Raw genomic sequence first — 27,515 nt, forward strand, 5'->3', positions numbered from 1 at the left:
AAGCATTTTTAAAGACGTTCCTTCCGATCATTCGCCTTGTGAAAACGCGTTACTTACAGCTTACATTCCGCTCCACTCCCGAAACGAAACGATGAAATTCCAACCCATAAAAATAGGAAAATAGATGCTTTATTTTTTTTTTGATACACAGCAAAATTCATATTACCTTCCAGTAGTACAAAGGGTTAGTGATGTACAACAACAAAAAAACACCTCAGAACTCGTCGCCCTCCCTTCCAACTTATTCGAACTCTTACTACTGTACACATGCAACTACGCTGACAGTGACGCTACACTAGTACAAATACACACAACACGTACAAGGCGCTGGAGCTACCCTGCTAATGAGCCTGTGAGGGTACTGAAGATCTCAGTCCTCTATCACATAGTTGGGGTTCACCACCAGGAAGGGATCCTCTTCTGGTCTGGGATCTTCTCCTTGTGCTCCAGCTCTCTTCAGCCCGGTCTGCGTCAGCTCTATTATAATGTGGTCCTGCAAGGGGACAGAGACTCCGGTGTCGCTGTCGGACTCGGACTGGACTGGACTGGACTGAAGGGGTCATGCCAAAGTAAGGGTGGCACAGCGGAGCAGCGGTCAGCATCGCTGGCCCGCGGCTCGGGGGCCCTGGGCTCAGTTCTAGACCTGGGGTGCGGTCTGTGGGGAGTTTGCACGTTCTCCCCATGTTTACATGGGCTTCCTCCCTCCATGCAAAGACAAGCCGATAGGTTAACGTCTGGGGAAAATTGCTCCTGGTGTGAGTGTGTGTCTGTGTGTGCTGTGCAATGGACTGGCATCCCTTCCAGCGTGTACCCTGCCTTGTGCCCACTGCTTGCTGGGATAGACTCCGGCTCCCCTGCATCACTGAATTGTATGGACAGATTCCACAGAGTAGTTTTCTTCCAACGCACCTGTGCCCCACAGCAAGGCAGGACAAAGATTTCTCAAGCAGCTGCTGCATGTGTGACACCAGTGCATCTGCTGAGAGGTGAAATTCTGCAAGGAAATGCAGAGAGCAGTGCACATCATTTGATTGAATTCCATCATTTTTGTGATCCGTTTCAGTTTTCCAGGGAGTGGTGTGTTCCAGTGGGCGTGTTTAACAAAGTCAAAAGTGCTTTGAATTCTATGCTACAGAACTGGTGGTTTTGTTTAGCATAATGAAAGGGTTCCGAGTGTCGGCAAACACAAAGGAAGATACTTACGTAATGGATCAATCGATGAAGAACTTTTTCCAACAAATTTTTCTTGGCAATCAGTTCGGACTCTGACTCAATCTCACTCTCCATTTCTTTCAGGTACCAATTGATCAGCTCGCTCTTCCTCAGTGAAGATTCTTCATCCACTGCAAAGGGTAGGTACAGTACTCGTTTCGTTATTCTGCTCAATGGACATGACAAATTAGATTAACTGTTTTTAGATCAGGGGAGTTTCACAGGGGTGCCCCTCAGACTGACAAACCTGAATTTCATGGGTTATTATAGAAACTGTAAACTGTTCTGTTGCATCAAGTCCCAGCTTGCTGTCCTGACGGGCTGCACAAACACCGCATTCCCAGCACTGCAGAGAACTGGGACCACTGGGACGTGCAGTCCTGGTCCTGGAAAACCGGTATGTCAGTGGGTCCCACCCTTCCACTCGGCTCTTAATGAGTTAAACCAGCTGGTCCCTGGCTTAAACTGGGCCAGTTTAAACTTCTCCCAGCTCTTCAGCTGCTGTCGTTCTAGAGACCTGGAGATACGTGCAGACATACCGGCCCTCCAGGACCTGCCGTAGACACTCCTGCACTACATTATGAACAATCTACAGCTGGCAGAAATCTAGTCACTGTGACACCAGCCACATACTGGAATGAGCCTGAGCAAAGACACAGACACAGACACAGACACAGACACAGACACAGACACAGACACAGACACAGACACAGACACAGACACAGACACAGACACAGACACAGACACAGACACAGACACGCGCCACCGAAGGCTTGAGAACAGATTGCAAGAAAGGCTCGATGTCCCCAACATCGCAGGCGTCGCAGTGACAGAAGTGCCATGCATCTTCATTCTCCTCAGACACCTGAGGACACTGAGGCACCAGGTCGAATGAAAACCCCTTCATGGTGAGATAAAAGCCAGCAGACTCTGTGTTCAGCAGGTGCAGACCTGGGGAGCCAAGACTAAACGAACTGGACATTTAGACTTAAATGTTGCTGTGCGGGTACTCACTTTCCTCCATTTTCTGCATGTGCAGAACAAGCAGGTTAGAAATCTTCTTGTATTCAGCGAACGGCATCTTGAAGGCGGCCCCGGGCGCGCTGGGCTTCTCGCCCCTGTCCGGCTGCTGGTCCAAGTCCCCTGCTCCCGGCCTGCCCCTGGCCGGCCCGTCCTGTGCAGCAGCCGCCTCGGCCTCCTCTGGGCACCGTCACACAGAGGGGCAGAGAACAAGAGGTGCTGCTCACGGGCACACATCTCCACACGGAACAGGTGGATCACTGCTGGACAGCAGATGGTGCTCTTCCCTCTGAATTAAAATGTCCCCTTCCTCACTACAGATACTGAGGGAACGCTGTGACTTGGGAGGGAACACCATCTTCCAAAAACAAAAAAGTTAAACCGAGGTTCTCACTGCTCCAGGACACAGCGGGCAAGAGCAGAGGAGCCAAGCCTGGTGTTCTGGCTAAATCCCACTCAGTGCAGCGTTTCCTCACTCCCCTCCTGGACTTGCAGGGTCGAGCGACCCAGCCGAGTAGTCCAGACTCTCTCATCTCTCTGCTTCTACTGGAAGCACTCTGGGATCCAAAATGCCATAAAATCATGGATTCAGTTCATTTGTATGATAAAATAATATACGATCATCAATAATAATTATTCATATGCAAGCAGATGGGAGAGGGGGCTCACACTCTTCTGCAATTTTGATTTTAATTTCAGCGATTCAGCTCTGCTATTTCTTTTTAGATGGACTTTTATTTAGGTTGTTGTCCTTGTATAGTGTTAACTGGGAATGCCACCTCCCACATGCGATTTCTTCCACTATTGCCTCAAGATCACCTTTCATGTAAAGTCATTAGAGACTCAATGAGAAATGGCCGTATCAACATTAATTTCATGCATGTATGCGATATAAAAGCAGAATAATATCAGCCATGACCATCGAAAAGCTCCGAGAACCACCCCAGTTATTCTTCTAATTATCATCTTTTTTTCCCCCCATCATGTCATTTCCTTCTCACCTTTTCTCTCAGAAACCAAAGTAAGGAAAATAAAATGACAGTATCTCAATCAAGCTGCAAACAGCTTTGAATAATATCTTCCCTCTGTAACACTTATGAGGATGAGAAAAAGCATTTTACCAGTTACATCCTCTGTGTCGTTGGATCCTGCATCAAAATTTATGTCAGGAGAGTCGACACGGATAACGGACTTGTTTAACAGGCGGAAGGCTTCTTTTACATGCTTGGGCTGCACCTTTAAAAAAAAAAATTTAAGTCTGCAAACAACAGTAATCAGGCTTGATTCACCAGGATCTTATTAGGGATCTCATTCAGCCAGGGTATCAGCTTCAGCGACATGGCTGGGCAGCTTGTTTCACACTCCCACCATCCTTTGTGTGAGGAAGTCCCTCCTGTTGCATCTCTGTGCAGCTTGTTGAACAATGGTGGTAACTTGCCGTGACCTCATCACTGCGGCCACGCCCCTCTCCCCTTGTCACTACAGGCCACGCCCCTCTCACCGTCGCTGCTGGAGGTGCGGGCCACGCCCCTCTCGCTAATCACTACAGGCCACGCCTCTCCACCTCATCACCGATGGAGCTGTGGGCCACGTCCTTCTCGCCTCGTCACCATCACAGCAGGCCACGCCCCTCTTCCCTCGTCACTACAGGAAGTGCGGGCCATCTCCCACAACTCGTTACCCTCACAGCTGGCCACGCCCCTCTCCCTTTGTCACTACAGGACACGCCCGTCTCCCAGTGACACGCCCCTCTCCCTCATCACTACAGGAAGGGCAGGCCACCCCCCCACAACTCATCACCCACTGTGGGCCGCGCCCCCTCACCTCGGTACTACAGACCACGCCCCTTGCCGCCCACCGCAGGCCACGCCCCCTCACCTCATCGCCGCTGGATGTGCGGGCCACATCCTTCTCGCCTCGTCACCATCACAGCAGGCCACGCCCCTCTTCCCTCGTCACTACAGGAAGTGCGGGCCATCTCCCACAACTCGTTACCCTCACAGCTGGCCATGCCCCTCTCCCTCATCACTACAGGAAGGGCAGGCCACCCCCCACAACTCATCACCCACCGCAGGCCACGCCCCCTCACCTCATCGCTGCAGGACATGCGGGCCATGGCTTCCGACAGGCGGATCATGCTCTCCAGCTGCCGGACCGTGATGCGCCAGGCCGACTTCGTCGCGCCGCCGCCGTCCCTCTGCCGCAGCCGCTTGTACTGCTCCACCACGAACTCCTCCGCGTCCTTGGTCATCTGGGCAAGGGGGGGGGCAGAGAGCGGACAGACGCTGGTGACGAACAACGCAGCACCGCAGAAACCCAGTATCGCTCGACTAGAGCGGGAAACACGGCGGCTGTGGGCTCACAGCCGCTCGGAAACCTTCGCTCGACCCCTTGGGTCCTCTGCCTTGAGCCCTCGTCGCCGACCATGCCGAGAGGCTTGTGTTCCTGTGCGAACTGTAAATGTCAATGTCGACGAGGGTAGCCTTCAGCAGCTGAAGCATGGAAATCCTTCCTCACCAGGAATCATGGTTTTCACTGCCTATTTAAACATCTACAATAACGTCACTGCCTCTACCCACATGATCTATAAACCTGCGTGATGGGTCTGTACGTCATGGGCAAGCCGCAGTTAGGTACTTTACGAATCATCTTGACAAAGAGCGGTGTTCATTCATCCCTATCGCTAGCAGACTGGTGACCAAAAAGCAAAAGAAAGTTTTTGTCACCTTTTAACGACAGACGAGATGACGCTGTGCAACGTTCGGCAGGTATCCCAATTTAGAGTTAAAACATCTGAACGCTGTGACCGATACCCGTTTGCTTTTGAAAGCAATCGTATTTATCTGCACCCCTTTGAGAACAGCGTTTATGCACCTGCCGAGTTAAAAATCCCCAGTAAGAAAGGAGATCTTTAGAAGAACTCGCTAAGTCTATATTCTCTCTGTCCTCTTAACACTAAAAGTAGCTGTAAAAACTTTTTTAATGTACAATGTTTCCATTTGTACAATGCATTTTCTTAGTAGTGATGCATAATTCAGATTCCCAAGACCCCAAGTCCAGCCTCAGTCATTTAAATATTTATGCAAATAGGAGCAAAACGTGTTTTCTTTCGTAAATTAATTGGCACACTGAAAAGGCTAGCTAGCTACTGTAGCTACTAACAGACACAACCTGGAAGATCACTGGCAGCTAAGCATCAAGATCGTGATTCCTGTCTGCGGGGACTGCAGTTTCTGGTTATGACAAACAGAGGGCAACAGAGCACTAACAAAAGGCAGCCCTTCTTTCAGCATGTTTCAGGATGAAACTAGGAGGCTGATGAGACTGTGCACTGTGCACAAATCATGCTTACTTTCGGTTGAAACTGACGAGCAAACATAATATATCTCTGCACGTCTTCAGTGGAATACACTCGCTCCACTGACTCCACGTTTCTCGAATGAAGGTCCACGATCCTTCTAGCGATGGCGTAATCTGTAACCTGAAAGACCAAAACATCTGTCACCGAAGCACCCTCTACACAGCATCAAGCTTCTCCTTGGACCATTTCTTTTGGTATGCTTCTTTTAGGTATTTTGGCTTTAAGGATAAGATTTAATGCTCCCAGTTACATGAAGCCCCTACACCAGCCCCAGAAACACCACACAGAAGGACTCCATCCCGGGTTCAGCTCTGGTGACCTGGACCCCTCAGGCTGGTGTGAGCACATTGCACGGGGCCAGTCAGAGTCATGGGAGTCTCTAGAGCCCACTGGGCTCCTGCCTGCTGTAATTTAACAGAAAAGGCAGCTTTATATGTGTTCAAGGCATCTACATTCAGCTGAAAAATGAATTTGGAAGGGATTCCAACAGGACAAAAAACAAAACAAAAAAAAAACGAGGAAGGCAACAGCCAGAGACTGTCAATCAGACTACTGCTGTAGTAGGAAATGCAAATTTAGATTTCAATTAAGATATCCTTCATGTGTTCCTGCTTTCAAACCGACAATCTGTTTCTTCCTTGATGTCTCTTTGGTCAATTTTATCCAATTAAAATTTTACATTGAATAGTTATAAATTTTAAAATGGCTTTTCGGTGCTGTGATGACTGGTACGAACGAAATTGTAAAATTTCTTCAACATCTGTACTCTTGAATTATGCGAGGGGCCGCTGAGATGTTTACATTTTGAAAAAAACGATTCAGTACGAGAAAGAGGAGATGAATTTCAATGATCCAACACACAGATTGTTTTTGTTTTTCTGCATTTGACATGTTCTTCTTGCATTCCATGTCGAGTATTTTTTACATTGAGCCTTAATGAAACAGCAAACTACAGCAGTTGATAATATTTAGATCACAATCCACCTATTCCGAGAATATAATTCCAATAATCAAAACAGTTGGATTGCAAATACGACCCATTTCCCCTTCACACCAATAACTAAGCAGAGTCGCGTTAAAGAACAATCAATAAGCAGCGAGAATAACATGTGCATTTACTATTAAACTGGATGCGCTTTCTGGAAGCCAAAGTTTGCAATGTCAGCTCAATTTGCTAAAAAAGGACAATTGTGTTTATGGGTTAAGCTCGAAATGAGGGCTACATTCTGGATTCTGGCTTGGTGTACAATGTTCAAGTCATGTCCAAAAAAAAGGACAAAACGATCACTAAATGATCCAAAGTTCTAAATACTGTCATAAATGTGTTTGCCGAATGGAAAGGGGATAGCTAATACAGACAGAGGCTGTAAGCAGTGTATTTGTTAAATGTGTATATATATATAAAATACACTTTTGTGCTTTTACTTCCAATTAATGTATATTGCACCTGTCAGCCATTAGTTCTACTGTAAACATAAAAACAATGAAAAACCAGTATAAGCAGTATAAGGTCAATTCAGTTAAATTGTGTGGTGTTGTCCCTTATAAACACAACAATATGCTGCTGTTACACCCTTCACAATTTTTTTTTCAACTTTTTGGCACACGTGTTTATAAACATCAAAATGTTCGAATTCGTAAATTAAAAAAATAACAACCAATACAGATTCTGTTGCTCATCAGCCTCTGCAGGTCGATGAACGCAGCACAGTCACCATTTTTCCCCCACAATCTCCATATAAGGACTGTTGTGGTCATTTATACAGCTAATAGGTCAGACCACACAGTGGCTGTCGAGATTTCGAACTCACAATCGCTGTTCTTACCTCATTGCACTCATCTACTAAAATAAAGAAGAGATCAAATCTCGACATGATGGGAGCAGTCATATTGACATTCTGCTTCAAGGACTTGGATCGGTTGTATCTCCCATCAATTGGATTCGCAGCCGCTAGAATGGAGGTACGGGCATTGAGCGTGGCCTAGATTGCAAACAGATGAGAAATCAGCATCAACTTATCATCGACACAGCCCAAGACCGACCATTCAGCTCTTGTTCGGAGGAAGAAACCGGATACCTGCCAGGCATTCGATTCTGGGACTACAAGATCAGCGAGCTGACAGGGGAAACGTGACAAAGGAAAGTTTCTGACAGCTTTTGAGTGGAGGGTGATCAAGGTACATTAGAACAATCAAAAGGACCGTGAAACCAGATCCAACTATTTCGTTGGCACCTGGGACACAACAGATCCTTGATGCAGTTCAGTACAGCTCTGTTGACCTCTGTGGATTAAAAAGTTATTAATCCCTTATCCTTTCATTCTGAAAGGATGATATCTGAAAAAAGACAGGTATTAAAAGATACCCTTTTTAATGTTTTGGTAGTGTAAGCAGACTTCATACATAGTACTTATTTTTGTATACCTTGTATATATTGGTTCCATTAATAGTTTTAAATGCTATCTTTTTACCCTGGCTACAAGACTACCTCTTTTAATTCATAAGGTGCATTTTTGTCTTAAACCAATAAACTGCTAAAAGGGTAAAAGTACCTGAATGAAGCATATTAAAAATCAATATATATTTACATTTTTTTTATTTTACAAAGCAATTTTACATGCACACCTTGTATCTGCAGCTTGTTGTTTGTAAAATAAATCAGATGCTTAGATCAGAAACGCAGCCTAGTAAATGGGGCAGTGTAAGGCTCAGAAGGACAACTTTTCTTTCAAGGCAACCTGAAAGGCAACTCAAGCAATTTAAAATCCTTAACTTCATCAGGGTTTGGCTCAAAGCAAAAGCTCCTGATCTGAAGGAGAGTCAGACAGGCCCCTCTGACTCATCTACCCATCACTCCTTTCTCCTTGTGACACTTGATAAGCTGCACAGCAGCGCCAGGCTGCGCGTCTCTCCGACTGCTACCACAGTCCTGCAGGTGCCTAGAGAGCTGCAGCCCCTTGCAGACCAGTGCTGCCTGATCCTGCTGTGGGCCCCAGGGAATCCTGGTCACACCAGGCTCGAACCCGCAACATCTGGACCGTACAGCTCAGCCTACCACCACGAGAATTACGGACTGAGGGAAAAAAAACAAATATTGGGGGTTGCGAGAGGTAAAGGGTCCTAGTCTGAGCTTTTAACAAAAGTGACAAGAATATAGTCTTAAAAAACAACAACTTGTAGCTTGTTGGGCAAGAGTGTCGCCCACCGCTAATGGCGTTACGTCACCTGGCACGCGGTGTTGCTGGTAATGGCATTAAGCCCCTGTTGTGAACTACCTTGACTCCAGCCTTGGTGATGGAGATGGTTTGCTGCTCCATGGCCTCGTGGATGGCCACCTGATCCTTGAGGTCCATTTTGTCAAACTCATCGATGCAGCAGATGCCCTAGTTAGAAAACCAGCAATGGGGGGGGGGGGGGGGGTCAGCCCTCGCACGAATGTCGAATCCGGTTTCGACAGGGGAGCGTGGGGGCGGGGGGGGGGGTACCCACGTTGTCGGCCAGCATGAGCGCCCCAGCCTCGATGACGAACTCGTGCGACTCCTCGTCCTTGACCACGGCGGCCGTCAGCCCCGCGGCGCTGCTGGCCTTGCCGCTGGTGTAGACCGCGCGTGGAGAGAAGTCCTCCACATGCCTGGAGCAAACCACAGCACGGTCAGCCGGCCCTCTAGTGTTAACACACACGCTGAGATAGTGAGTTACAGTCATGTAGACCTGCTCCAATCCGGTCAGTGATAAACAATCCCAATTCATTCTGGAGGAATAAAGAGAATCTCTCTGGGCCCATGGCAAAGAAATACGATCTAGCACACAACCCTCACAGGCACACGAGGAGAAACAGCATAGCACTCCTCTAATCACTAAGATTTCGAAATGTTGAGAGGGACCGTCATTCCAAAGTGGTCGGAATCACAGCTGTAAATGCTGAAATATCTGCTGTCTGGCAGTGCATCGTTTTCAACTCCCTTGAGAAAAACCTCATTTTGGAGCACGTTGCCAGTATCAAATTGTTACAGACAAAACTGAAATTGCCATGTTTTTTTTTTTCCCACCTCCCCTTTTCAACATTATTTAGCAAAATGACGACAAGACAGACAGCGGATTCACGCGGCTATGAGCCGGAGTCATGAACCTGCTGCACCGACTCACTTGAGGAACTGGCTCTTGGAAGTGCTGGGGTCCCCCACGATACACACGTTGATGTCGCCCCGAAGGGAGGTGCCCTCCATAGTTGTCTTGGCGACGCCCCCAAACAGCATGAGCAGGATGCCCCTCTTTATCTCATCATTTCCTGCAAGCAGACACGCGGCCCTCTTTAAATAATCGCCCCTCGGTTTTCAAAACCGCAGCGACGGAGACAGCTTAACTCATCTCACTGCAAGACCAGCACTCCGCAGCAGGCGTGGCGTGCCACTGGAACGAGGAATAACAACACCCAGGCCAAACACATGGACTGTAACTTACCCTTTGAAGTCTTCAGTCTGAGCATTCAAGCTTTCAATAAAACATTACGCTTAATGAAATGTGCATGCATCGTTTTGTAATTCACAAAGGGAGACACCAGAGGAAGGGAACGAAGACCATTGCAAGGCTGTTGACTGTAGCAATTACAGAATTTTAATTATTACTTTTATAATGAAAGTGAATCTCACTGGGCCCATGGCAAAGAAACATACTGTATCACAGCATACAACTCATAAACCTAGACAAGGAAAAGCAATGTAACACTTCTATGTAATTATTAAGATTTCAACATGCTTAAAAGACCATCATCACAATTAAATGACATCCTAACTGTAAATGTCTGACTTTACCAGAGAAGAAAGCAACAGTACCCTTTGTTTCAGACCTGCTGTGAAGTTAGGAAATATTCACATTGCATCAGAAAACACGGGAGTTCATTCTTTGCCTTATGATCACTATTGACTAAAGCTGAGCTGGGGGATATTCTTAATTACATTCAATGTACAACTTAAATGAATAACACAATTGCCTGGCTTTATGTTAATTTACTTCGGCTTGTAACTTCTAAATGCAAATAACAGACCAGACATCAATCATGTATTACAGAAACTGAGCAGATTGATTTGGCTGCCTAGCGAACCTATGCAAATTAAAAACAATCCCATTTTGCAATTAAAAAAAGATAGTTTGCATGAAAGACTTCATTTCGTATTGGAAACAGATACTGTACATTTTTAATGACCCATGAAGAAAGTCTGAGACCCCGGAGTATAATTAGTTAGTATTGTATTAATACTATACTTGTTAGACAACGCATATTTAGCATATCATTTAAGCTAAATAGTAGCATATAAAAAAATTACAAAAAGGCATTTACAATTTATTTTCCACACCTTTTCCTTTTAACCATTGTCTTTTTCTGAATGTGAAGAGTTGTGGAAACATCACTGGGGTCGTTATAATTTTAAGAAGAACTTATGGACTAATAAAAACGTTAGAAAACATCAGATGAACAAAATAAAATGCAAACCAAATTTCCAAATATATCAGCATCCATTTGAAAGCTCGATGCGATACAGCAGGGATCTCAATATTTAAAATCACTAATCTATGAGTAGTCAAACAAGTGGTGAGTCCAATCAAGTAATTTAATGAAAGACTGAAACGGATTAGAATACCCTTCAGTCCTCCAAGACTGAGTGTTCCCTTTATGGAAACCTTACTTGCCTAATTATTGAAAGATTATGATCACTGGACAACAGGCAATTTGGGGAGATTTGCAAGAGTAACTGCATTTCAGGGCTCCAGACCTCTCTGCACTATAAGATGTCTTTAACAATAAATGGCCTTCAAGAACGTCAAATGTTTGTAAAGGCTCAGAGTTTTACTACCGTATTTCCTTCATGTGAGAATTTTCCAGGACAGCACCGCCTTTTCTTTTAAGAATTTATAAGAATTTCTTACACTTACATAGCGCTTTTCTGGACACTCCACTCAAAGCGCTTCACAGTTAATGGAGATCCTCTCCACCAGCACCAGTGTGCAGCCCCACCTGGATGATGCCCCAGTACGCTCCCCACACACCACCTCTTAGTGGGGAGAAGAGCAGAGTGATGAAGCCGGTTCATAGATGGGGATTATAAGGAGGGCATGATTGGTAAAGGCCAATGGGAAATTTGGCCAGGATGCTGGGGTAACAACCCTACCCTTTACGAGAAACGCCCTGGGATTTTTAATGACCAAAGAGTCAGGACCTCGGTTTTACATCTCATCTGAAGGATGGCGTCTTTTTACAGTCTAGCGTCCCCGTCACTATACTGGGCACTAGAACCCACTCAGACTGCAGGGTGAGCGCCCCCTGCTGACCCCCCTACTATTTATTTTAGAATTAGTATTGTATCCTCCTTTACAGGCCGTCAGGAAGTGCATATCTTACCATGAATGGTGGGGAACAGGCTGGTACACAGGTTGTGGTAGAGGTTCTTGTCCTGACTCATCTCAAACACTTTCTCCCACTCTTGCAGAGTCATCTGATTCTTAATGCTTTCGGCTGTTTGATCTTCCTGACGAAGTTCCTTCCCGCCAAACTTAAACGCAAGAGCAAACGCACACCGAGTGAGAATAAAAACGAAAACTCATTCCGCTGAAAAACAAAAACGACAAGCTTAAAAATAAGTACCACAACAAACCATTATCAACCCCCCACCCTCACTGCCGCCAAATGACTGCTGGGACTCAGAGTGTCCGTCTGTCCACTATCAGTACGTCACCGACCCAGGACTCCGGAGCCTGTCCGGCGGGAACCGCATCCCAGCCTCTCTCCCTGGATGGGATTCCAGTGCGACTCCAGAATTAAGCCAGATCCACTGTGTGTCTGTGAGGTGGGACGAAACCAGTCTACCCCGCTACAAACCACGCGCACGTGGGGGAGGGCATGCGAACTCCACACGGACAGGTGCCCGAGGCGGGAACTGAACCCGGGACCCCGTGCGCGAGGCTTCGGCACTGACCGCAGCGCCACTGCACCTGACCAGCTGCCCCAGGGCCCCAGCATCTGTGAGGCAGCAATGCACCACCCAGAAACCTTCATCCAGCGTTACTTAACACCATGATTTTCAGAACGGCTATCGTCAGGGGGTCAGGAGCCAGGCAGACGGCAGCAGCACCTGGAGAAACACAGACTCCGTGACCTATAGAACCAGATGCTATGACCTGAGTCACACTAAATTTTCATGCCCTGCCATGATAATTGGCAAATAAGAATAACCCGACGATAACCGTTCTGAAAAACACACGGTGTTAAGTAACGCTCGATGAAGGTTTTTGTGTGGAGCAGTGCTTAGCGCTGCTGCCTCACAGCTCTGGAGGCCCGTGTTCAATTCCTGGGGTACTATCAGTATGGAGTTTGTACAGCATGTTCTTCCTGTGTTCACATGGGTCACATCCGACAATCCCAAAACATCCCGGTAGGTAAACTGGCTTCTGGGAAAAATTGGCCCTGGTGTGTGGGTGGGTGTGCGCTCTGAGATGGACTGGCGTCCCATCCAGGGTGTATCCAGCCTTGCGCCTGCTGCTTGCCAGGACAGATTCCGGCTCCCCTGTCACCCCTGTTCTGGACAAAGGAGTTTGGAAATGAACGGATGGGACAGGAGTCTTACCCGGGGGTTAGTGGGCGCCACATGACAGGCCAGGAAAGCCAGCCTGTAGGATAAGTCTCTCACTCCCAGGGCTTTCAGGCCCTGGATACCATCAGCCTGCAACCCCTCCGGCCCAGTAACTTTACTGCTGGTCTCAGCCCGAATACCTGCACAGTGAGGTACAGTTGTACGCAGAAGTTTGGGCATCCCTGCTCAGACTGCATAATTTCACTGAATCTCTAAGTGAAAAGAGGTTAACTACCTCTGCAGGGTACAATCCTAAGCATGGCATATTTCTGGACATTTTAAAGCACAGTTACTACTAATTAGCTGAATTTAATAGCTTGAAAAAAAATAGTGAATGTGGTACATGCAAAAGTTTGGGCACCCCGTCAGTCAGTATTTATTAACAACCTATCTACTGGTGGCACTGTGGCTAAGGATCTGCGCCTGTGGCTGGAAGGTTGCCGGTTTGTATCCCACGGCCGGCCGGCAGAGGAATTCTACTCCACTGGGCCCCTGAGCAAGGCCCTTCACCCCAGCTGTTCCAGGGGCACCATATAAATGGCTGACCCTGCGCTCTGACCCCAAGCTTCTCTGTACCCCGTCTGTGTGCCTGTGTGTCTCATGGAGAACGAGTTGGGATATGCGGAAAAAGACAAATTTCTAATGCAAGAAATTGTATATGGCTAATAAAGTGATCTTATCTCATCTCTCTCTCTATTGATAGGTCACAGCTTCCAAACGTTTCCTGTAGCCAGCTAAGAGTCTGTCTATCCTTGCTTTAGATTTCTTCCCCTTGCGGGGAAATAAATTAGGCAATAGTAATAGCGAAGGCCATTCGAAAATCTTAAACATGGTGCAATCTGGAAGAAACGCAGGGTGAAAAGATACATCACGGAAAGGCTCCCTCTGGACGGCACAGCTTTTCCCGGCTGGGAACACCCAACCACCTCAGGAGCCTGGGACGCGGCGGCGTGATCTCGCCTGAGACGGAGAGCGCGGACACGTCCGGGACGACGATGAGCGTGCCGGTGAAGTCGCAGCGGTCCCCGGCCTGCGCGGTCTCCACGGCCTCTGCCCTCAGGATCACCTCCACGCTGCGCGGGATGGCGCCCCGGGGCAGCTCCGCCTGGGTCTCCTGTATGCGCACCTGCGGAGATGCACAAGTGCCCCAGACCGGCATCACCCAGCGACTCTGTGAACTCTTCAAGCGGCATTTTCTCCCTCCTCCTCCTGGCACAGTGGCAGTGTCACCGGCAGCTCCCTAAATAGCGCCGTTAATTACAGACCCAATCCCATCGCAGGAGGCAGAACACAGATGGCTTTAACATACTCGTCTCCTGTTCACTGTTCCCCGGGGATAAATTCCTACATTTCACATCAATGCTTACAGAACTTCTCACAAATTTTACTGCAGCCTTCACACATTCTAGTATTGGGAAATGAATACACGACACAGCAGCTACTCCTCAGTACGCCTGCTGTTCCGCTCATCGATGCAATTTCAGTTATCAGCCGAGTATACTTTTTGCTTCTTGGCTGTAGACACGAACGGACTCGCATGTAACGTCAGAGAGCAGAAGGTGATCCTTAAGAAAAGGCGCCTGAAAATTGCCAGATAAAATAAAGTTAGTCTCTCTTGGCATTCTCCCCTAGCTATCCCCCAAAAAAGACCAGGCACACAAAGTGATCATGCACAGGTCTGAGATCCCATCATTTATAATGCATGGACTTCGACAGCATCTACGTGGCCACGAGTGCTCCTGGCACAGTGAATGACACATCTAGGTAAGGAGACTACTGGACGATCCTTGGAAGCGGCACAGCGGATACGTGGGGTCTTCAGCCCAGGCGAGCCGCCTACCTTCTGGAAATCCACGAAGCGCGACTTGTTGGTGTCCAGCAGGAAGCGGCGGCGGTTGGCGCAGACCGGGTTCTTGCAGACGGTGGGCTGCGTGTACTTGAACTGCTGCTCCACGTCCCTGATGACGGACTGGCAGTCCAGGCACAGGAAGGTCCCGCTCACCAGCTCCGGGTGGACTGGGTGGGTCCGCACCACCTGGCCGCCGATGCGCAGCAGGGTGCCGATCCTGGCAGCGGACAGCTCGCGGATCCTGGCGGGAGCCGAGCAGACGGCAACAGCTCAAGGAGAAGCACAGAGCCCGTGACCTGCCGAGATCCCGTTCTCCCTCACCTACACCCCAGATCTCACCACACTTTCGTGCGCCGTCATAATAACTGGCAAATAAGGCTAATCAGGGCAATCAAAATTTGCAAAGCCTAGTTTCAAAGTGCATAAAATATCTGATCTAATTGAAGCTAAAGCTCTAATTATTATTGTTACAGGACACTAGAGAGAATGATGATCTGCAATAATTTAGGTACAAAGATAATACCCCCCCCCCAGTAAATACCTAGTTGCTGAAATTGTACACATCATAAAAGTCCCGTAAAAAGCAAAACAATCAGCTGTGAAAGACTCGAAGAGCAAACCACTGATCGAAGCCGCTAACTCGTTTGAGGAGGAGGTTTCCTGTTCCGTCTTTCCGCTCCGCTCCGCTGCGATTCGGCACTGAAAACCCTCCTCCTCTCCAGGAGCGGCCTCCGCAGCCCCCAGCGAACTGCTGTCGAGAAGCACAGCGGCCAGACCGAGAACAGTAAAGAAACGGGACTCGCAAATACTTTACTTCTGCCTGGCAGGGAATTCGGAGAAGGCCACGTAGAATTCCTTGGATGGCGGGATATTGCCCCGCTCCCGGGCGAAGTGGCGGACTGCTCTACAGAGATACGGGTAGACCCTGAAGTGGGGAGGAAAAAAAAAACCCCCATCAGATTGACAATGCTTATGAAGACAAATCGTTTTTGCGGTCTCGCCACAGATCGAATTACGTGGGTCACTACGGTGAACTCGTTGACTTCAGCAGGGAAAGGGGGGCTCGGTTCATGCAGCCCAGTGCCAGAAGATGTATTTGGCCGGGATCCTTATCGATTTAAGGCTCTAGTGACGACCAGGATGGGGCTGGAAGTAACCTCCTATCGCCACCTACCGGAATATGTTAACCGGGGCACGGAACAGAGGAGCGGCATGTCCCTTCGCTCTTTCGATAAGAGGCTGGACTCACAGGTCAGCAGAGTGATACCTGCCTGATCCGGCACCACCGCGCTCTGCCAGCCACACCACCATTAACACTTTCATCTGGTCCGAGCCGGAGGAAGAAGGCGTGTCTGCGGACCCTACCGGTAGAAGTCCTCCTGGACGGCCGTGGACAGGGGCTGGTTAAAACGCTCGATGTTGGCGAAGCTCACAGTCAGCGTGTTGCGCTCCGGGCGGACGAGCTCCTCGGCGTCATGGAGGTACATGGCCTCCCCGGTCGGGCTCTGGAACCTGCGGCCGCCAGAAGAACGGACCAGATCTGAGAACGGGTGGGGGGAATCATTTTCTAATAAAGTGGGGAAAAAAATGTTTTCATTTATTTTTTCAAAATACTGAAAAATATCCATGGGACTAATCTAACATTTCAAGCAAATTTTCTTTTCCCGTCATGACGAATGAAAACAAACGGAGCTATAATGGCGAGTCAACCGGTTTACTTCTGTATTTTATGAGCACCGCTGACTGGATGATGATCAAAATGACTGGCGCTTATTCGGATGCCCTAGTTCCTATGCCGTTTAAACAAGGAGGTGCTGATGAAGTAGTTTTGTGAGCTGTGGCTGTTGCAGGATGTGTGGCGTGCCTTGTCTGTACTAAGTACTATGATGACAGTACGCGCGTTCTAACCAATGTTTCCTATTCTCATCATACTGGTGTATGCTGAGCTACATTTGACTTTGCCGCCTATATTGTAGTGACGATTAGGTAACTATCACCTGTAGAGTCACGCGTCTCTAACTGGCGCTCGAACCCACCCCCGGTTAAAACCGAACGCCCACCCGTTCGGCTTGTTCTGGTGCAGAGGGAAACAAGCTGCCCTCCTTCAAAGTTTCCAAGCCAGTATATCCTTGGTTCCTTTCAAGGAGAGGCTGGACGAGTTACCTGGGTCACTTAACCACAAGCCACCAAACAAAAGCTGTAGCCGTGATGAGAGGCCAGCTTTCTCTGCAATCTTCCTCAAGGTCCTGCGTTGTTAATTCGGAGAGTATCCTGACAGCAGAGGTCGAGCAGAATGAAAGCTTAGCCGTAAATGGTCTAGACAGAGGTCTGGCCAAGGTCAAAGCTCTTTGTAATTCACAGAATCACCAGGTTTGAGAGTTTGTTGATAGTTTATATGCTATTTATCACATCGTGACAGAATTTCATTTCGTTACAATTTACTAGTGTTTTGAGGAAATACGTGCCTGGTTCTTTTTGCGTCAATTCTCATGAGGCCAGGCACCGACACTTTCTGTGCATGGGACTTCACCTTTGACCTCTTTATTACCTGCCTGTCCCACGGTAACCTTACACTACGAACACAACACCGGTGGCTAACTGATACTTTTAATTGCGCAACCAATGATTATGATAAATAAAGGAAGACGGTTCGTCCTCAATATACGAACGCAGACCGTCTTCTCGAGCAATGGAAAACGATTTGAAAATTATGTGTAATTTGTTATTTCACTTTTTAGTCATTTTCTTATAATCCTTCTCTTATACATTAACGTTAACAAGCGCAAGGTATTTTAGAGAAGATAAACAGAAATATGATACAGACTTAACAGTTTAAACATTACAGCAATGAAAAATATGCGTGAACTCAAAAGTTCTCAAGAGAAAAAGTACTCAGTTTCCAATACTCTTTGCAGAGGCCAAAAAGAAACAGACACCGTATCTTAAATTAAAATGTCAAATGCAATCCCGTTAGTTCATACAACAGTTAATACATGAAATGACATTTTAACATAAAACTGTCAAGTTTAACTTTTTTTGTTCGAAAAACAGCCGCACGGTATTGCGGTACTTTTAGTAGCGGCGTTGAACCGCGCTTGAAACAACCAGCACGCCTACTTACTCTTCCAAGAACTCGAGAAAAAGCTTCTGACACTTTTCGGAAAGGTCGTCCTTAATTTGCACCCCCGAGGCCGTATTTTCGACCAGGGCCTCCATGGCAGTAGTTGAAATCGCTGTAACAGACGGCCGGCGTCGTGGGGCGGTCTGCTAGACCCTTCCACCTTCCGGAAGCGAGCAGGTGACGCCCGGTCTTCACAGGTGAGCCTTGACGTAAACCGCGTCGCCCCTCCCAAGACCGTAATATGGGCGCGTTAATTAGCCATGTGCGCCAAGAGGTTAAAGGCTCAAGCACATGATGTTGCTCCTCAAGTCGAATTCACTACCATCTCGGTTGAACAGCAAGGTGCTTCAGTAAAAGATAACTCACTTGAGCGGGTTAATAGCAAGGCTCCGCGGTATAATATAACGAAAATATTAGTTGTATAACTAAGTACAGTGTCGTTCTTGTAATCTTCGTATACCTGAAGAGATTTTAATCTTTGTTTTTGCCTTCCCTTCTCCCTGTACGGACCCGTGCGCCGGCACTTAAGGGCGCAGCCCTGGTAATGTGTGTTATTAACTAATAGGACCCACAGTGAGCAATTTTTGTTCTGCAAAAAGTACCTCGATCCCCTAGAAACCAGGAAGGCAACAGCGCGAAACAAATTGGTCTCGAGTTCTGCAGGTCTTTACTCCACTCTAAGCCTCCATGGTTTTATTTAAATTAGATTGTTTCGCTAAGGGCCTCTTTGAATGCCTTGGTAATTATGATAGGAACAACCTTCAAGATGTACAAACTGCAAAGCTGTCACAAAGAAATATGACCAAGCTTTGCACGGTGTCAAGAAACACAGAATATTTATTGTGTCTGAAGGAAAACATACAGTATTATGTTTTATACATACAGTATACAGTACAGTCTTATGTTCTCTTGTAATGTCACCTACTGTAGCACTATTTTCATTTGGTTCAGCTGTTCATTTGATACCTACTGTATGTGACAACGTTTTTACCGCATCACTGGCAACAAGAACAGTATTTATTAAGAGCTTGTCTCTTTTCTTTTAACACATTTTGTGTTATCTTGATTTTAAAAAAAGGTTAGGATTGAAGGCAGCATTAAAAAATGTCAGACACCTCCTGGCAATGAAGTGAGTGTTCCAGTGAAGTATTCTTACCTTATTGTGAAATAAAATGTTGGGTCAGTAGTAAGATCTTTAAAACTTTTGCAGTCTGATGTTTTGACAATAAGTTTTATAAAGCACATAATGTTTCCACAGAAAAATAATTAGATGGAAAATGTTATCTTTTCAGATGCTTAACTTGGAATACAGCCATTGCTAACAAGAAAGATCACTTTAACTTTACTGCTAATTTACAGTCGGCTTTCTTTTCAAAAACTGAAGACAGGAACCTAACATTTTTTTAAAATGCAGACTTCAAATTACCATACCTCACTAACCTCACTAATAGTGCCATATGCCTGTATGAGACAGAAAACCTCAGTTTTACTTTTCATATTTATAGCCAGATGTAGCAAAAACTATAATAATAGCCCCAGCCTTTTTTTATAGTGCTTATAAATGTAAAATCTTTTAAGCTACAAAAGAAAGTCTAAACGTAAGAAATGTTTATTAAGATCTGTGGCTCATTTAAATGAGACTAAAGTAGTAAGAAAGCCAATAGTGACAGTAGTTGTCACTATTAATAGTTGGCATCATTGCATTAATCTGTGACAGCTGCTCGTGGTTTCTCCTTTTACTGGAAATTAGCCCCTCTTAGCACCTAGAGAGAGATTCTCGTGTTAGTTTGACTAAAAATACATTTGATCAAATTGTACTGCAGCTCCACTGACTGAAATATAAAATACACAATAGACATATTTATGCCCCTGCCTCTACAAATGATGTGATAAATGAAAATGCTTTTACTGTATCTGTCTAATCCTCCATTTATCTATTTTTCATTTTTGAAATGAATATAATTTGAATGATAGATATTATCTCTCTGTGTGTGGTACTGTATTTTGTATTTTTTAGGACAATATTATCTACAAATCTGATTTTCATTTGGCATTTATAGCAGACATAAAAATGTTTCTTTAATGCATAAGCACTGTAAAGTTCCCCAAAACATTTAAAAACAAGAGAATACTTACTTTATGCAACTTTGTTAAACCCCAAATTAAATGTCTAAATGTAGGTACGCTTTGCAAGAAAAATAATCCTTTTTACTCTTGGTGACTTGGTCTGGTCATACATTCTCCCAGAGTTTCACACAGTTGTGTCCTGGGGGTGGTGTTCCAGCGCTTATTCTGAACATCCCGCTGGGCTGACCAGAACCAGGACAGACCCTTGTGGATGCCCAGTACACTTCCTCCTGGACAGAGGCCTTCACGAGCTGCAGGTCATGAAGAGTCATGCATACAGGGAGCTGTGGAGCAGAGGCCTGCGTGCGGGAGGGAGATCTCTGTGTTTGGGCACAAACCTGAGAGACTCAGGGCTCCGCCAAGAGTTTCTTGGCTCCTGGCTTTCCTAAGAAAGATAAATGTTTTGGCGTGAGCTGAGACTGTGAAACGGCTCCCAATGCAGGAACACAGCCCTTAATCATGACTGCTGAAGCTTCAGGAATAATTACTTCTGACAAACTGAAGTTAGGATTACAGTGCCTGACAAATCTCTGCAGCAACGCAGCTGACAAGAGGCAATTACCTGAAAGACAATTTTGATTCTGTTTACAATTAGTTCTTTAAAAAGAGACCAGGAGACACATGGTAAATCTTCAGCTTTCATATGGAATGCATTAAACAGATGTTTCAGGCACCCCTATAATGCCCCAGGAATGTCTCAAGTTTGTGTTTATTTTACTGATAAATACTAGATAAATGTTCAATTGATTCAACACTCATTCAGGTGCAACTCACTGCTGTCAGTCAGCTTCCTTCTCCAAGAAGTTTATCGGGGTGTTTTCACATCTCTCCATCTGGCGTGAACTGAAAAGTCTGTATTTGACAATTGGCTGTTACTCCTGTTTTTTTCCATGTGTTAACAATTTAAAGTCTATAACGTTCTTGTCTACAGTTAAATGAAAGCAGGAATAATAAAACCGGAATAAAGAACTAAATTAGTGTACAGATCCAAGCAGGAGTAAGGAGGATTAAATACATGTGCTGACTGGACATTCAATTATTTGTGTTAAAACCAATACATCCACAAATTAAAAATATCAATTAAAGCAAAATACAATATACTATGCATGTATTGTGATCAAACATTTTTGATAATGTTGCTTACTCCATTAATCAAGCTGAATGTGACATGTTTCTCATAGAGATCATTCAGGTTAGAAAAGTTATATTTTACTGCTCCTTAAAAATGTTTAGGCCCTGGTTCAAGGACTTTTCACCAAGGGTTCTTGAGATTTCAAACCTGTGTACAAGAAAATGTCATGTTGTCAGTCAGATAATCCCTGAATAAATTAATTCGCTAATTTCACTGACAAAGCTAACAAATTGTAGGACTGAAAACAAAAATAAAATGATACAGAATTGTTTTGCAGAAAGAACTGTGGACCTTGGCAAAAGCATAAGACTTCACCTAGTCTGAGCAGCTCAAGGTCAAAGCTGAAAGTATTCAAGAACATCAGGAGAGCGACTGAAAAACTCGCTCTGATCCCTCGTGTTCATTGCAGAAGTTTAATTTTACAGTGCAGATCGGACAGCGTGTTGGTTACAGCAGTGTTTCTCGCCTTGTTCGCCTACAACACGCTGCGATGTGGAGTAATTCCCCCTATTAGATGACTTTGTTTTGTTTTATTAACAAATTTCTGTAGTCAATTTTGATGAATAAGCAACTTTTCTGGGGGAGAGAGTGCTTACAGTGCAGAAGAATGACACGCGTTATTGAACAAATGCAGTCGTGGATGGTGAGAGGTGTATTTGTGTCGAGAGAGAGTTTCTGAATACATATGAACTGTGTTGAAGACAGGGGTTTGTGTCCAGTAGCAAATCCCCAGATTATGTTTGAAATCCACACACATGACAGCTACAGAACGGAGGAGAACATTGAGAATGTCCTGTGTCTGGGCATGCAACATACTGTACCAAAGACTTTGACTGCTTAGAGTGCTTTGCTAATAGTCCACATTGACAGCTCCAGGTGATCTTCTCTAGATAGGTTGAAGGTGGTATCCACATCCAATTCACCCCCCCTGCTCTAGCAGAGTACAGTGAGCACCTGATTAACATACATCTATACAGTGTGGGCAGCGCTGTGCAAATGTGTTCGGCTCCTCCCAGTGATGTTCCGTTATGTACCGTAAATAACGTACCATATACACATTTTTTGAAGAGAGTGTTTTTTCATCAAAAATCGCTCTTGAAAGCGGAAGAAGTTAAAAACTCAAAACAGCAGAACCTGCAAAAAAACAAACCCGAAGCTGTATTAATAACAAGTTTGCAAGGCACTGTATTTAACCCCTGGTTTGCTCATTAAATAACTCATGCTGGAATGAAAGAAGAGGCAGCTGTGCTGCGGAAATACCCAGACGTTTGCTGAGTAATTCCTGCCAGGGAGCTGGGTTGTTTGATCAAGGTGTCCCCCCAGTTCACATCCATCCATTCCCAAATATACACAGTGGAAATTGCTAATGGTGGAGTATGTAATGGGCCAGCAGATTCACACCTGCTCCACAGCCCAGACAGGTGCCTTGTGTTATTGATACTATTTATGCACTGGTGCTCATTCTGTCAGAGCACTGCAGTTCCTCCCTCTGTCAAAGCCGAATCTTCCCTCATAGGCGTCTCTAGGCAAGCACAGTAAGTCTTTGCAACAACTGCATCTTGCTCTAGCGAGCTTCAGAGCTCCAGCTGCTGAGTCACGGCAGCGGCCACTCTGACTCCGATCACGTCAGTGCAAGGCTGTGCCAGTTTTAAACACTTGTCTGAATTCTCTGATTTGCAGCGTTTTCAGGGCACATTTCTCAGATTTTTGCAACAGTGCACACATTTCCTTTGCTTTATTTCCACGCCCAGATCAAGCCTTGGTCAGTTTTCAAATAGAGCAGGTTTCTGTTAAATGAACCAGTCCATCCCATCAGCATGCCATCGCTTCCTGGCTGCAGACCTAAGCTTTTAATATCAAGATTTTTTTAAAAAAATCTCTTACCTAAATTGGGTCCTGGCATCACTTTAGTTTTTTTTAAATTACATTTTATTCTTTGCCATTCGTTTTTCACTCTTGACATCCATCTTGATATCATTTCAGTCTGCAGTGGGGAAGGGGTGGCCGGCTGGCGGGAGAGTTAACATCAGGTCAGGATTGCAGGAGCAAAGCGTCGTGTGTCTGATGGCGCCGCACGCTCTTTAAAGAATCGGAGGCCGATGCTTCGGCCGCAGGCCATGCAGTGTGTGTGCTGTTGCTCATTGCTCTAAATGATGGAAGTCACTCCGAACTCGAACGCTGCTTTACCTTTGGGAAATACAGTTAAAGGATTTGTGCAAAAAGAGCTCCGTGCAGCAAAGGAAACACCGCATCGATTCTTAAGCGTTTAGCACGTGTACACTGTTACAGTTTAAAGTTAAAATCAGCGGCATCTCTACCAAACCCCCCCAAAACATCTGTCTGTCAACAGCACAGTTGTGCTTCACCTGAAAGATGTGTGTAAGGAGATGTGCATTATTAAGGAAAGGAGAGCCTCCAAGATGAACAATAGCAGCCTTTGAGAAAGAAACCCAAACACGGTAGAACAAATCCACCTTCTGGGAATACAGATTGATCTCTTCTTCCCCGAAACTGCAGCAGATTGTTCTTTCCAATAATGTATTGTATTTTTCTTCCGCAAGTTATTTTTATGTACTGTAGCAATTTCCCCAGCAGCCTTGAGAAAAAAAAAAGCTGCTTATTCATGTACAGCACATTCCAACGTCTGCAAATGCCTAAACTGAAACATCTCTTGGTCCACCTGCTGTCTACTTACTGTCCTCTCCTCCCTGTGGAATAAGCTCTGTGTAAAGAACAATTATATCAGAGACTAGTCCAGTCAAGCAGAAAGTGACAAAAACTTGATTAAACCACATGTGGTGTGTAAATACAGTAGCTCTTCGGAAGCATCGTGTTCAATCAGGGACTCTGCAGACATTATACTATACATACAGTATATTGCAGTTACTGTACATAGCTAAGACATTCAGCCTTGATCTCACAAAATCAGAAAAAGCAATCAGGGATCCATAAAGTAGGTCCCTAATAGAAAAACTTTAAAATACTTCAAGTAAGTAGCTGCGTCAGCATGCGTAATCTGCACTTGGTGCTTACTGTATACAGCAGAGCCAGCGGAGTCATGCTGGGGTTGTGAGTTTGAGCCTCACCTGGAGCAACATCGTCTATGGCTTTAAAATACTGTAGAAGTGCTGCTGGGAGATTGGTCCCTTGTGGATGGATGGTCACCACTGGAACTTCACCTGTTCTGGCCAGGACTCTGTCTGCTCCGTGGGCCATAGGGACAGTGCTCATAACGGATAGTGAGTGAGAGTGACTATCCTGGCTTCTGTCAAGATCGGGTCCTTTGCACTTGAAAGAGTAGTTACAAATGAGAGGAGGCCCACTTGGCAGCTCGAGGTTAATTGATCAGAGGAGCTCCTCAAGCCTTTTTCTTGAAAGAAATCTTGTCTGGGCAGGTTGTTGTCCACTCCCACCCCTCTTTCTGCAATCTGCATGTTTACAGTACATATTTCAGAGCAAAGTTCCTAAAAAATGCCACCTTCTTCTTCTTCCTTGTAATTTCAACAACACTAATGGTGGCGTCCCAGATAACACATCCCTTATTGATAAGGGATCAGATCTCTTTATCGGCCATATACAGTTTCTTGCATTAGGAATTTGTCTTTCCGCATATCCCAGCTTTCTCTCCATAAGACACACAGACAGGGAGAGATGCTAGGGGTCACAGCGCAGGGTCAGCCATTTATACGGCGCCCCTAGAGCAGCTGGGGTTAAGAGCCTTGCTCAGGGGCCCAACGGAGTAGGATTCCTCTGCCGGCCACAGGCACAGATCCTGAGCCACAGAGCCACTGCGTACGTTTTAGTCTCAACCATAAGAAACAAGGATCTATCATTCTACAACCTGTTTGAAGAAGCATAAGATTTAAAAAATATATATATTTATGAATAACAAGCTTTTAGATGCAGAAGGGGTAGCAGGAAATATTATGGAAACTAGGCATCTCTTTGAAAAGCAATGGAGAAATGACATAATTACAGCAGAGGTAAATGCTGGTTTACTGCTATTTTTAGTCATTTTTTGCATGGCTGCTGCCCCTTGAGATGAGCTTCCGTCCCTTAGAGTTAAGTCCAAGTGTTTGTTTAAAGGTGGGTTTTCAAACCCGGGATTAAGTGACAATGTTTAAATCTGAAATTAACATATTATCAGAGGAGAAATTCATGTTAATCTTAACTCAAAATAAAACATCCCTTTGTATTAACTGTGGATTAACCAGGAGTCCTTGGACCGTTTATAGTTTGTAAGACAGTAAAAGTATTTGTATTACTTATACAGTACATTGGTGTTCTTTACAGTCTTTGTAGCTTTCATTATAATTTCGAAATGGGGGAGGATTTCAAAGATATGTACTGGAATAACATTTTTTTAGATTGATGAGACTGTCATATATTTCCTATCTCTGGTATGATGAATTTGTATTATGTAAATATAAAGGTTGCTTGACACTCCTGTATATGAAATAGAATGAATGCACTCACAGAGATGTGTGCAGAATCCAATCTTGAGCACATTTCAGAATTGCTTTCCCTTAGGCTCCCAATACATCATTTCAACTTTATTTTTTAAGTTCTAGTATTTTAATATTTCTCTTTATAAATTCACTGACTATTCTCAATAAAAAAAACATACTGTACTGTATATGGATAAGGAGAGACTACATGTTGTTTTATTCCTGAAAATCTGAGTTATCAATTTAATAATTATTGAATAATTATCATTAGGAATTATGAATTAATGCTGAATCTGAAGTGTAATTATTAATAGTATTGTTTTTGTGTGTTATTTTTAATGGAATGATATCACACATAAATATTCCTTTTTAATAGTGTGCTACATCTTTCAGGTGTATTTATTCTGCTTCTACCTGCATTTCTAGAGAATATTGTCTTGTGAACCAACTTTTTCGTTCTGTTAAGAGCAGAAAGTGTGTTCAGAAAATTCAGGAACTGCCCGAGGCACAGTCAAGAGACATGCTAGGTTAATTGGCATCACTAAATTGCCCCCATATGCAATGTGTGCATGTCCTCCGATGAGCCGGTGCCCTGCTGTGTAGCCCTGCCCTGTGTCTGCTGTGTCATCCGGCTCACTGAGGTTTTCTCGGGATAAAATGGTCACTGAAAATGGATGGGTCAAGTAATTAACACCGAGACACAATATCTCATAGGAAACACGCTGCTGGAACTACAATACATTTAGAAATGAAACAGCAAATTGCAAAGCGTACTGTATTAACCCCCATTAGAAACCTCATTTGTTGAGAGGCACTAAGCTGATTAAACGAGCTCATTCATTACGAGCTGTATATTTAAAAATCTAAAAATCCCGTTAAGTTTTTTTATATTCATTTACTGGAAGCTAACCTTGTTTTTATTTCGATTTGCAGCAGCTGAGAATCCCCCAGATCAGTTGAACAGGGGGTCGGAGGTTTTCCTCTGCCTCTGCTATGTTCTCCTGTCTGCGTCTTCTCATTCACTAGCCCATAATTACTCTGCGTCCAGAGAGCTATCCGGCAGTGTGCTGCAGAAACTCGCCAAGCCCACTATTCTCAGACATTCTCCCACTTTCCCCTTTTTCAAAGGTTGTAAATTCAGGTTGGCGTTTCTTCATTTACATCCAGTGTACTTCAGACGAGAGGTGCTGGCTAAACAGTTGCAATAAATAAAGATCTGAGGCCTTGTATGACCCTTCCCCAAGCCTTCCTGCAAGTCATAAAACATTCTTCATACCTCTTGCCCTAGGGTTAGGGTGGTGGTTCAGAATAGGGGTTTTGTTACTAACACCCAATTAATCTACTGCAGAGGTTCTCACTCTGAAACTATTACTTTATAGATATATTTCATATTAAAGTGTTTTTTTTTATAAATCCCTGTTTTGACCTCTGAACTGTTTTTTTCTGATATGCTACAGGAGACTTCAGAGAAGCACAAACAGGATTGAAGCTCAACCTAATACACAGCGGCGCAGATGACGTAGGAGGGAAGACATCTTCAGTCTGAACTGTTTCCTTTGAAATCCAGGAATAGCATCCCTGTTCCAGAACAGTAAATCCTCCAGGCTTTCATTCTCGGCT

General features: G+C 45.2%; 1 protein-coding gene across 1 annotated transcript; it reads right to left on the reverse strand.

The window, feature by feature from the left end:
- Positions 1-370: 370 nt before the first annotated feature.
- On the reverse strand, positions 371-18,283 carry mcm6l (MCM6 minichromosome maintenance deficient 6, like). Its single transcript, XM_088918979.1, has 17 exons — positions 18,189-18,283; positions 16,433-16,579; positions 15,882-15,992; positions 15,059-15,308; positions 14,179-14,344; positions 13,213-13,358; positions 11,991-12,141; positions 9,740-9,881; positions 9,083-9,224; positions 8,869-8,976; positions 7,420-7,575; positions 5,585-5,713; positions 4,322-4,483; positions 3,296-3,468; positions 2,227-2,366; positions 1,204-1,343; positions 371-493 (listed from the first exon to the last, which is right to left on the reverse strand). Exons 1-17 carry the CDS (start codon positions 18,281-18,283, stop codon positions 371-373), a joined length of 2,481 nt encoding a protein of 826 aa, XP_088775105.1.
- Between the last annotated feature and the right edge of the window lie 9,232 nt (positions 18,284-27,515).

Source organism: Atractosteus spatula, chromosome 6 (assembly GCF_055471065.1).
Source record: "Atractosteus spatula isolate fAtrSpa1 chromosome 6, fAtrSpa1.hap1, whole genome shotgun sequence".
Classification (NCBI taxonomy): domain Eukaryota; kingdom Metazoa; phylum Chordata; class Actinopteri; order Semionotiformes; family Lepisosteidae; genus Atractosteus; species Atractosteus spatula.

Bases quoted from the DNA above. Each gene is read 5' to 3' on its own strand.
- mcm6l (XM_088918979.1), bottom strand. From the start codon at position 18,283: ATGGAGGCCCTGGTCGAAAATACGGCCTCGGGGGTGCAAATTAAGGAC. The intron at 12,142-13,212 runs GTAAGACTCCTG...CTTGCGTTTAAG, and splicing joins TGGCGCCCACTAACCCCCGG to TTTGGCGGGAAGGAACTTCG. The intron at 7,576-8,868 runs GTAGTTCACAAC...TTTGCAATCTAG, and splicing joins TCACCAAGGCTGGAGTCAAG to GCCACGCTCAATGCCCGTAC.